The 12,194-nt window shown below is 31.0% G+C and overlaps 1 protein-coding gene across 1 annotated transcript; it reads right to left on the bottom strand.

The window, feature by feature from the left end:
* Positions 1 to 548: 548 nt before the first annotated feature.
* On the bottom strand, positions 549 to 11,500 carry LOC143361741 (mitogen-activated protein kinase kinase kinase 7). Its single transcript, XM_076801347.1, has 9 exons — positions 11,271 to 11,500; positions 10,393 to 10,618; positions 9,761 to 9,878; positions 9,121 to 9,450; positions 6,257 to 6,369; positions 5,784 to 6,052; positions 5,609 to 5,681; positions 2,364 to 2,617; positions 549 to 2,268 (listed from the first exon to the last, which is right to left on the bottom strand). The coding sequence occupies exons 1-9, from the start codon at positions 11,346 to 11,348 to the stop codon at positions 2,107 to 2,109; spliced, it is 1,623 nt and encodes a 540-aa protein (XP_076657462.1). The 5' UTR covers positions 11,349 to 11,500; the 3' UTR covers positions 549 to 2,106.
* Positions 11,501 to 12,194: the final 694 nt, after the last annotated feature.

The following is a 12,194-nucleotide window of genomic DNA, read 5'->3' as shown; positions in this document are numbered from 1 at the left end:
TACCCCATCGGGGGGTGGGGGGAGTTTATTATTCGCTATGCTTTGAAAATAAGTATAATTATTACAGGCGCAGTGATTGGGCCCCTTACCCTGGTACCTCTGTTGGTGATTACAAGTTTGGCGAAAGAGGTCTTATCAGATTTTCGTGGAATTACACACCAATTATTTTGACTTGTTAACAGTTTCAGTGTTAAACTTGTAATCGGCTTCTCCCGGAATCAGGTATCGTATATATTTGCGCGAGTTATTGTTACCTTATTTTCTACTTTATTTTATTGTATTTCCTTGTTTAATTTTATTTTAATTTTATTCGCAGTTTCAAATGCATTTTTCGTTTGAAACAGTTTTTCATGTTATTTAATATGCATACACATATATACACAATTTAATGATTATTCATTAAGAATCTATTATTTTTAAGGAAAAGTGATTGTAAAAAAAGTAATTATTGTATATTAATTACAATAGTTTCTTTTAATAGTGTGAGTCGTTTGTCAATCTCTACGATTAATAATTAGTTCATTGATAATTTGCAACTGGTTGATGAATTTCCTAAACAAGTTACACTGTTTATTAATAGAGCCAGTTTTTACAGAAAGCTTAATATACGTAGTACAAGTAAAGAAACTGGAATTTTATACATGCTACAATTAAACCGTTAAATTCTTAAATTATGGTTTACAAATTGTTTAAAAATAACTTAGAGATGCATAAACGTATAAAAAATAGAAAAAGTAATTACGACATTTCGAATAAAGTTTTCTTTACGAACCTCGATCTGGCTCATTGGAAAGTAGAAAAAGACATATGTAACCAGACATGGACGAAAGATAAAATCATTAGTGAGAACTTCTTTACGATCGAGCAATGATGAATCAGAAATACGTTTTCTTTTACGTAACAATGAAAAGCAAAACTTATTTCAGAAGGTTGAAACAGTCAACACTCTTGCTTGCAAGCTTTATAGTGAATTGTTTGAGTTTTTAACCATTATTTTACCTACCGTTGTTAATTAGATTCGAGATAATAGGAGTTCACATTGAGAATAATTGTAAAATAAAAAAAAGATTCATTTATTTGGTACGGCGGACAAAAATTCAAGTCTTCAATTATACTCACATTTAGTTAATAGATTACATGCGTTCTTTAAAGTAGAGAAACAATTGAAAATATATTATACAAATGACAAATTTTATTATGAGTAGCTGAGATATAATTATGTAATTAAGTATAATTATTAATACTTTATAATTGTATCAGTTATTCAATGCGTAAATGACTGTATAAGTTACTTGTAATGACGAGATTGTATTGCCGGCCAGTAGCAATCAAATAGTAAAATAACGATAAAATACATTCTTAGTTTTACCACAGTTAAATCTTATATAAATAACCTGTATTATTCACTATGTCGCAAGGCTGTTAACTAATTACTGTTAATTACTATTATGAATTACCAATTATGCATTAAGGTACTAATTTGTCAGGTGTTGCACAAAATCAATTATTGTCACATATTTGACCTACATTGTGCAAAGTCAGGCACAAGACACGCAAGCGCCACTTTATTATTTATTTAATGTACACAGCACTTTACGACAACTTCAATTGTTCATTACCCGATATAATATGGGAATTTGTCATATTATTAGTTTTTATTTCGAATAAAATTCTTCATAAAATTTTTTGCAAATTTTGTAAAACCTGTTTCAATGAAACGCTTATGTGTCGCTAGCCTGACACAAATTGATTAAAAAAATTGGAATAATTACAATGAATACTATTATATATAATATTTTATATATAATTATCTTCCGTAATGCTTTTATGAAAAATGTTAGAGCTTCCTATAAATATTTTTGAAATCTTAACGGTAGTTTCAATCAAATGCAAAAGAACAGTAATTTCGTATTTAAGTGAAACTGTTTGGACATCTTATACTGCAAACTAGTAACTCCTTTCTCTGCAGTTGATTATTCTTGCACTCTTTTGCAATCACTCTTGTTACATTTACAAATGATCATTTCTACTTTTTTTTTTATTATTGATCGAGAATATGTTGATCAAGATCTTACTGCTTTTATATAGAGTGCATAATACGGCTGTTCAGGATTGTCTTGAAGGATCTTGACGAGGTATCACAAACCATCCGTTATTCCCTGAAACTGCAGGAGCCACCATTTGTGCATTCAAAGCATTATTCATTCTTTGATTCTTCATTATTTCTAGTTGTCGTTTCAAATTTCGGTACAACTTTATTAAAGACTCCTGAAATTCAAAAAAACTTATTTAGCATTCTTCATTTTTAATTTATGCAAATAAGTTCACCACGATCGTCTCAGTTACAGATTCTATTACCAAACCTTCTCATCTTCAAGTTTCCTAAGTTCCTCCTGTTGCCTTAGGCTGTCTAAAGTTAAATTTTTAAGCATTTCGTTTTTGTGTTGCCCCAAGAGAGCTATTTCTGTTTGAACTTTTAAATACTCTTGTGCAAGCTGCTTATGTTCTTCAAAAATTTCTTTTGATCTCTCGCAAGTTTGATCTGGTGTGAGCGGCCTCAAATCAGCGTCCAATAGGCGATAAACATTGTCCAAATCTTCATTGGTCGTGCTGTTACCTAACAATCAATAATAATTGATTTTAAACTCACGTGTCAAGAACTTCGAATGTTTTTCAATTTTATAAAACTCTTTCAAAATTTGTCAAGACTCGAAGTTCTAATTTATTAAACAAGAAATTGTCAAATAAATCTATTATAAGTGGTAATAGATATATAATTATACAATTCCTGTTAAATCTCAATTCCTTTATTATATTCCCAGTGGTTCCAAGAAGACAGAATAATTAATTTAAGAATTGCTCTATCATTTCTCACTTTTTTAGTTGTTATAATCAAATTACAGAACTTTAATGAACAAATACCGTTTATATAAATCCCTCCAAGACTATTTTTCTTCAAATTCTCATAGATCTGGCTAATCTTTATTCACTCATTGACTACTTTCAAATTAAGAAATATAAGCACTTGTGATATTAATGTACTTAATGGGGAAAATATGACTACATTCGTATGTGGATTATATATAAAACGGTTCACTGAAAATTTCATTTCATCCAGTTGGACCCCATTCATCCTGCCACAAAACACCCTATTTACCCTGACAGTGAAAAAGAAGATAGGCGAAAGTACTAACGCAATAAAACCCAGCACCGCTTTAGGGTGTCCGTGGTGACGATGTTCGGATATTCCTCGCACATTTCCAAATGTTGAAGCCTATCGAGGCTTCGTTCATAATAAAATCAAGCAAGGTTCGCACATGAAAGATGTCACACTGATCAACATCCACGAGTCACACGAAATTGTAGCAAGAAGATGATCGATGATCGAAACAAGACGAGAATACGGAATACGAAATAAGATTTTTTAGATAGAAGCCGTAATTTTCGATAACTCGGAATTATAGGGGAAAAAAAAAGAAGAAAGAGAAGGAAAGACCGTCGTTCTTGGTGGTGGGTCGGGAGAGCACTAAACAAACGTGCATCTATATTGGGCCTGGTGAGTCAGCCACACCTGCTTCGAGGTATCCCCCACCAGACAAGACGTGCAATCACGAGCCAAGAAGAAAATACGGTTCTTCGGCTCTTAATTCATCTTCAGGGTTGGATTAGGTCAAAATTTCGATTCTCCTGGCGAACAATTGAAGAAGAACTCGTTGATGGCTGAACGTCCGCCACGTGCACCCTACATTCAGTTACTAGATTTTAAGAAAGATAATCCAGGACAGTACATGGAAAAATAATGTTCAACGTTAAGAAAGCCCATTAAACTCAAAAATATTCTCCTCCTCGTCATCCGACCAGCCCAGTAAATCCATTGCTTAGATTTCGTATACCTTATTTCTTTTCTCAATTATTCTTTTCTTACTTCTTATTTCAATTCTCAACTCTTAATCATCGATTTGAAAAAGACCATTAGAAAGTTGCCGGTAGGTAATGTGTTAATACGAGTGGCACGAACACTACCAATTTATGAAAGTGGCAAAGAGAATTTCTCAATAAATAGGTGTAAAAGCGACAGCAACTTTACCCACAATGTGTACAATCACCCATTTGTTTTTATTTACTACTTTGTTTTCGTTTTCGTACTTGGAGCTTTTTAAAGTGTGACCTTTATAGCTGTCAATAGGTGTCAATCAGGAACAAGTTCTGGCGATTAGTTGGCAGTTAAATTTAGTGAAGTCGCACAATGTGGCTGTTTTCGCGGGCCCTTTGCCAGGGTAGACTTCGCCGATCGACGAACTCGAAAGGAATTCGTCACGGGAAAATCGCCAGGTAGCACGTTTAAATTTTTTATAATAATATGTTTATATAAACACCTCCTATGAAGAAATCGGCGTAAGCATTTCCAAGATTCGAATTAATTCGATAATACCAACGTAAAATTGTACTAAAATATGAATAATATTAATTAATAAATAGTTTGATTATAGTACACCTATATTCGCATTGGTAATAAATTATTGAACAATGAAATTTTTAACAAAATAGTTTCGATCCTTAATACGTACTAGAAATTAATTCACTCGTTCGAAAATTCATTTAAATGCAATTAGAAAAATATACAATTCCTGAAATCTGATTTATTCGTTTATGAACTATTTATTAATATTTCGTGGCATTTATTATAAATAATGAATAAGGCATCTAGATAATAAAAATTCTCTTTACGTATCTAAAATATTTTTAAAATAACAATAGAATTATGTTTGATTAATTTTTATACTTTTATGTATTAAAGTTTTCTTACAGGAAATATCTTTTACATATTTTTTATGGTACAGTTTACATAAAAATATAACTATGATCGCTTGTGTTAAGTATTTGAATGCTGTTTTTAAATGGCGACAATAGGTCTGAGCATACACATTCCCCGCTGAAAGCAAAGTTTTGTGGATCATACGGAGAATGTTATTTTGGGATTAGAGTACTATCGCGGTGAGTCACAAATTCGGAGCTCTCGCTTCAAACAAGTTCTCTTTCCTTGGTGGCTATACGGCAACCACGAATAGATTAATAAATAACAATCACATTATTTATACCATGCGGCATCTATACAATATATAAAGAAAAGTCGTTCATGGAATGGATACAAGCCACCCCACTGAAACCTGTATAAGTAACTATTTTCTTTGTTTTTATTGATATAAGAAAATATTTGAAAAACAATTAAAACAGATGCATTTGTTAAAAGGTTTTTTCGAATTTCTGAAAACCTATATTTTTTCTATGGAATTGTTTCCATTGCGTATTGTAACAGGTGTTCAAATTCTTGTATGCATGCCTGGGTTATAACCTTGAAGTAATCTTACACACAAAAACAATGAACCAATTTCAAGATACTACTATAATGGTGTAAGAACTTATTGATAACACAGAAAGATATTGAAAGTAATGTTCATTGATAATGATCTATTATGTAAGATGAGCAATACCGGGTTGTAGTGTTCTTAACAGTAAAAACTTCAGCTTAAATATTTGCTAACGTAAACGATAAGGAATTATAACAAATCTAAATACTACCATAAATAGTATAAAACAATGTACTCACTTCGAACAGTGTTTTTTGTTCTCAGGACCGGAGAGTCTAATGGTGGATCAGGACATGCTAATTCCCAAGCATTCTGTAATTACAAGTGTAAAAATGTTTAAATATAAATTTGTAAGTGTACAATATATTAGTTTTGTAAATATATTACTCTAAACAGTTACACATAGATGCTAACCTGATCGCATTCAATATGAAGCGGTGGAAAATGTTTGTTTTGAAGCTTTTTACTGCATGTATTGTCTAACGTATTATTTTTACGGCTATCACGGAAGGGATTCGATAAATTATCTTTTCCATTTGGAAGTTTCGATGTTTCTTTGGGAGCATTAGCTCTGATTGTACCATTAGGAGTGTATCCATTTATTTGAGAATCCAGGGTGCCAGTCACATCTAAAGTATCATCTTTAGGGACATGGTTATCATTAGCTTCCTCTGATTCAATACCTAAATAATAATAAAACACTCGCATTAAAATATACACGTATATATTATTCAATTACGTTTATAAAGGGCGAGTCACTTAAGACCGGAACCTACAATATTAAGTGGCTCATCCTATATATTGAGTAAAATTATTCTTGTTGCTATGTTTCAACTAAAGTTGTGTCTTAATTGTTCTTAAAGATTTCATACTTAAAATATACGTACTGGCAGAATATTCGACAGGTTCTAAAGGACCATTGAAAAATTGTGATAATTTTGTCATTATTTCTACAACAACATCCATTGATGGTCTTTCTTCGGGAGACTTGTGCCAACACCTGAAAAGACAAAATCTTTCTTTTTGATTGAATAAAAGACAATTTATACTGTGTTAACATGTTTTGTTATTTAAACTACAAATATAACGTATCAACGTATCATACATTAAATAATAGTTTACATTGTGCTAGTATAGTTCAAAAATTATTGTAATTGGTTATACATAGATGAACCTGAAATATAAAAAAATATATCAACTTTATGTGAGAATAACTTAGGAAGTTGTCTGTATAAAATTTATAAAATTGAATAGTATTGCAACCTGTATATAATACAAGAGGCAATGGAATATACACAATGTTCCAATATGTGTAATAAATACTTTAAGAAATGCTTCTACAATAAAATGAAAACCAAAACGACAATATTGAATTCGGCTTTGTTTCCAAACTACTAAAGGTTAAAATCACCAACAGCAGCATGTAAACCATTTTAAAGTAACGTTTAATCGTTAACCATTTAAAAACAAAGCAGAAAGCACAATATCGTTATTTCGAATTTCCATTTTATTTTACTTTGTACAACCAGCCCTTAAAATATTCACTATATGTTGCAATTCATTCATAATTGCTTTTGGGAACAAAACCAGATGAATAACATGCAGTTCATTAAAAAGTATGTTATATTAATACATCAACAATGAAACCAATATAAAATAGTAGTAACTACACTAATATCTTCTGGTAACTAAATAACTAGTAATTAATAACTAATACCTTCCTAAATGATCGTCTATCATTGTAGCCGAGTGATATATCCCCTAAAATATTTTCCTAATTTATCTTTTAAATATTTTCCTCTGACATCCTAAATGCAACACTTTCCCTTCCATATTTTACTGTTGGAAAAATTCATCAGAAAAATAACTGGGAGCAATCATAAAATTTCACACAATAAATCCATTTGCACTAACGTGGATAACTATTTAAGAAAGAATGTTATTCCATCTAACATTCGATCGTCAAGAGAAAAACGAAAGGGAAAGTAGTCATTAGACTTGATGAAATCCATAATGGAGAAGTATCATTGAAGACAATTTCACTTACCACTAAACTTTACTCCCAGTGCCTAAACATGGAAGAGGATGAAAGAGTAGATCGCTGTTCCAAAGGAGAATCCATAGTTGCTACAAAGACCCCAATTTCTTTAATGAATATTTTATGATGAACTATGAGCCCCAATCTTCACCCTCACCTAGGACAAAACCTAAAATTCATAAGAAGAAATTTAGAAAAACCCTAAATAAAGATGTGGAACAATCTCGGAGCGAATGGAGTTTCCACAATCATATTTTCTGGACAAACAGAAAATGTGTTAAAACCTGCCACAAAGATTTTCCATTTCCAATATCTATTTTGTTGTGAAGATTGATTTCAATTTTGGATTGGTTATAGTCGTGAAGAAAAACATTCATCCCTTCGGAATATGATCAAATACTTTGTTAATAGCAACATGGGCACAATATACGTGAAAATTGTAATGACACTACACAGTGGTTTGATCATTACCAATGATAAGCGAAGTAGCGAACTGTGTAAAGAAGATGCAGAGGTGCAGAAGAAACTGTATACCAGGCAACTACTATACTTTTAAATGGCAACAACTTTCTTTGCGAAATTTGGAGGAAACTTATAATGTATTATAGAATTTTATATATAGCATTACAGTAACATATCATTCAAGGAATGTTGTTTAATACCTATCTGTTTGTATCTGCGCATACTTCTTAAATAATTCAACTTATTGTCTGTTTCTACATGTATTTTCCTATTCCTGTCCCAAACTTCTGTAGTTGTATGCCTATCAATGACAAATCGAAATAAGAAGTACAACAAATATATATACAAACATACATATATATATACAAATATATTGTTGATCTTTGGAAGATAAACTAAGTGTCAAACTTATTAATTTGACACTACTGATAGATGAACTATACCACCACAATGTAAGCAAATATAATATAAACAGTCTTTGAACACAGAGTCAAATAAGAAGATCAAATCTCATTCACACATATTCATTCTGAAATGTAATGTCCATTAATGTATGAGCATACAGTGTTGTTTGTTTGCCTAAGTAAACATAAATATATTGTTTTCTATTTAAATCTATTATATTAATACTACCATGTTCAAGTATCAAAAAAATTTAATTAACAAAACGATTGAATATAAAATTGTCTACAGTAGAATCCCGTTTATCCGGATCCCGTTAATCAGTATTGTCAAATTTAGTCCCTCTTTTTTTAACCGCTAATTAATTGATATCCTGAGTCTACGACTAGGAACTGACTAAACTCATTCAAACATCATTTCAATCTGACCCAAAAGGAACAGACTTCTTTATATGTACATATATGTCTTTTGCTTCATACTAACAATATTGTTGTAAAAGTACATATATATAAAATGTGCAATAAATAAAATACATAATGTATTTGTGTTATTTAGGTTGTTAACCCATTTTTCGGATTATCCGGATCGGGTCCGGTTCCGTTCGAGCCGAGATTCTACTGTATATCAATAATCCAACAGTTCCATATTATAAAAATATAGTTACTAATTACGAAATACTTTCATCAATCTATCATATTGAAAAGCAAATAACATATTTAATCCAGCATTCATGATATCCAATTAACAAAACGTAAAGTAGATAAAAAGAAATTAATTTCGTTTTTATAAATGATTTGAAATATCACTTTATGGAACCGTAAATAGATTTTCATCGATTGTAATAATTACCTGATCATGAGATCTTCAATTGGTTTTGGACAGCCTTCGATCAAAGGAGGTCTTTGTCCCATATGCACTGCCCACATTATTCTGTAAGCTGAGCCACCAATTTGATCAAATGGTTTCTTCCTTGACAATATTTCCCACAGGATAACACCCCAACTAAATACATCACACTTTTCTGTATATTTATAACCTTCGAATACTTCTGGAGCCATCCAAGCAGCAGAGCCTTTGTTGTTTGTCATGTATGTGTTTAAATCACAAGCTGTGCCAAAGTCACAAATTTTAAGGGTCTGTCCGCCCATTACCAGTAATAGATTTGGTGGTTTTAAGTCCCTAAAAACAATATAACTAACATTTAATTATTGATACAATTAAAAATTCAAATCTTAAACTAAACATGTGTCTCTAAGTACATAGTAGTACACTCTGAAGGAGAGATTTTACATGAATCCATATTTTTGTGTACGTATAATAAGTACGAATATTGAAGAATGAACAAGCTATTCTGCCAAAATCTGTCTAATTTATGACAAACTTTATTCTAAATTTTTCACTTATTTGTTCACGTAGATTCATCTTTTTTCAGGTTGTACCATCAGTTTACAGACAATATTCTCTATTCCAAGATTTTAATTTAATTTACCTATGAATTAAAGGCTTTGGTTTCATACTGTGAAGATATGCAACACCACGCGCACACTGCAAAGCCCAGCTCATTGCATGCCCTGCAGTATATTGTGGCTGAGGATTACAATGTAATACTGTAAGATATAAATAAAGTATAAGTAGTAATAGAAACATGGTGCTATTAACACAATAAACGCCACGCCGGTCCCTAGAGGTGATTTAGACTTCCTTAGACCGGCTGTAGACTTTATGTTCATGCCACACTGCTGCGCCAGCTTTTGTTAATGTGTGTGGCTCTCCTTACTTGGCGATACAGTGTAGCGTAAACGGAAAGTCAAGCAAAGTAGGCTTGCCGTTTAGGACCATTACGTACTATCGACCAGTCGCCAATGACCTGGTCGTAGAGAGACCAAAAATTAGGGGACCAAGCTCAGCAACCAGTGAGCAATGCAGTGAGTCTTTGAAAGTTGTTAGAGTCGCGCAGATCATCAAACAGACTCCCTTTTTTCATATTCCGAAGCACCCTCCAGTACAAATATATTAACAATTTCCTTCCATTTCGGCGTCTTAGTCGCTGGTGACTAGTCAACAATGCGTAACAGCTCTTAATGTGTTAAATATTGTAAAATACCAAATAAAGAAAAATACCATTGTACAAGGATCCTCCTTCCGCATATTCCATCACCAAACAGACTGGATTTTTAGTGCAGGCACCATATAGTTTAACAATATTAGGATGCACAACCCTTGACAGTTGTCTAACTTCCACTGTAAAGGCCTTTCTTTCACCTTCTGAATTGATGTACTTCACAGCAACATATTGCCCCTTCCATTTTCCTTTCCATACTACTCCAAAAGAACCTTTTCCAACTATCTGCATAAATAAATGTCATAATAATAATAGATATAAATGTCACATACTTTAATATTACTTAATTCTAATAAAAGCGAATTATCCTCCAAATTGAATTTGACATTTGTGAAATCAAGAATTAAGTATTACTTCCTTGAATAAAGAATTATGAAAATAAAGAATATTAGTAAAATGAAATTACCAGAAAGGTAAATCTATAAATAATAAGAAAGGATAAAATGAAATAGAACTTTAAATCTATGTAATAATACAGATTTTTATATATTCTGACTTTACATAGAATATACTGATTAATAAAATTTGTTAAATTTGAAAAACTCAGAAATCTACTAACTATTTATAAATCAAAATATAAATTATAACCTTTTTAGTTTTTTCATTCTTCAACAAATGATATTTTTCGTATATTATTATCAAAGTATCAATGTAGAAGGTCAAGCAGTCTTTATCAGTAACAACAATTTACTTGAGAAGTCTTTAAAAATTGTTTAGGTTATGTTTCAAACGTGAACATTTTTATTGATAAAGATAAATTGTAAAAATTTCAAATATACAAATAGCTTAATATTTTGTGGACATTACAACGAATAATAAGAAAGATTAAGATTCAAGTTTTTCGATATATCAGGAAAGTCAGTGTAAATTAAAGTACCTCTTCTGTTTCAATTTCATCGTAGTTAATTTCTTCAACAAACTGCTGCTGATGGCCTACTAACTCTTTACCCGCCATCACACATAGACGACATCACATTAGTTTCAGGGCACATTTAATTACCGGGCGTATTTCTCACGTTCAAGTGTTTATTCAAACTTCGAGCTCAAGCTCTCTCAATATTTTCCATTTCATTAACATTTAGGTGGCATGTGTAGTGAAGGAGATACATCGATCAATTTTTCTCATTCGATACATCGATAGGTTGAAATACGATCCATCGTGCATATGGAGGGCATAATCAAATTCACAATAGTTGAAAGAAACATAATATTATTTATCCAACATAATTACACAATCAAATTCAAATTATATAAGTAAATCATAAATACATAAACATGAAGTGTATATTTATATACACTTTCTCAATCAATATATAATTTATAAGTTTATTTATTGACTTTAAAGATATAACATATTTCATGTTTTACGTTTTAAAAGGGTAGATAAACAAAATTTTAAATCGATTTCGAAACCACAACATTCCTGACGTTTTTTTATTATAATCAGCTTTCAACTTGTGATTATCGAAACAAAATCGATATATTAAATGTTAATGTGCGTTTGTAACAGCTTATATACTTTTATACTTCTCAATGCATATATATTTATATTTTTTTATAGTAACCATTCAATATATTAGATTTTTGGTGAAGCAATTTTATGCAGCAAGCAAAAATTTATTATGTACATTTTATATGATATCTTTTGTGTATGTAAACATACGTTTGACACATTTATTTTGCTCTCTATAGTATGTTTGTTATATATATAATATATACAGACGTGTATATCAACCTGATATTATCTTTTAATAATTAATTTTCATTAAAAACACCATTCATACAAAAAACATTTTATTTA

This window comes from Halictus rubicundus, chromosome 15, assembly GCF_050948215.1.
Source record: "Halictus rubicundus isolate RS-2024b chromosome 15, iyHalRubi1_principal, whole genome shotgun sequence".
NCBI lineage: Eukaryota > Metazoa > Arthropoda > Insecta > Hymenoptera > Halictidae > Halictus > Halictus rubicundus.
Note: the sequence above shows the minus strand (reverse complement) of the source record. Positions and strands in the feature narration are given on the sequence as shown.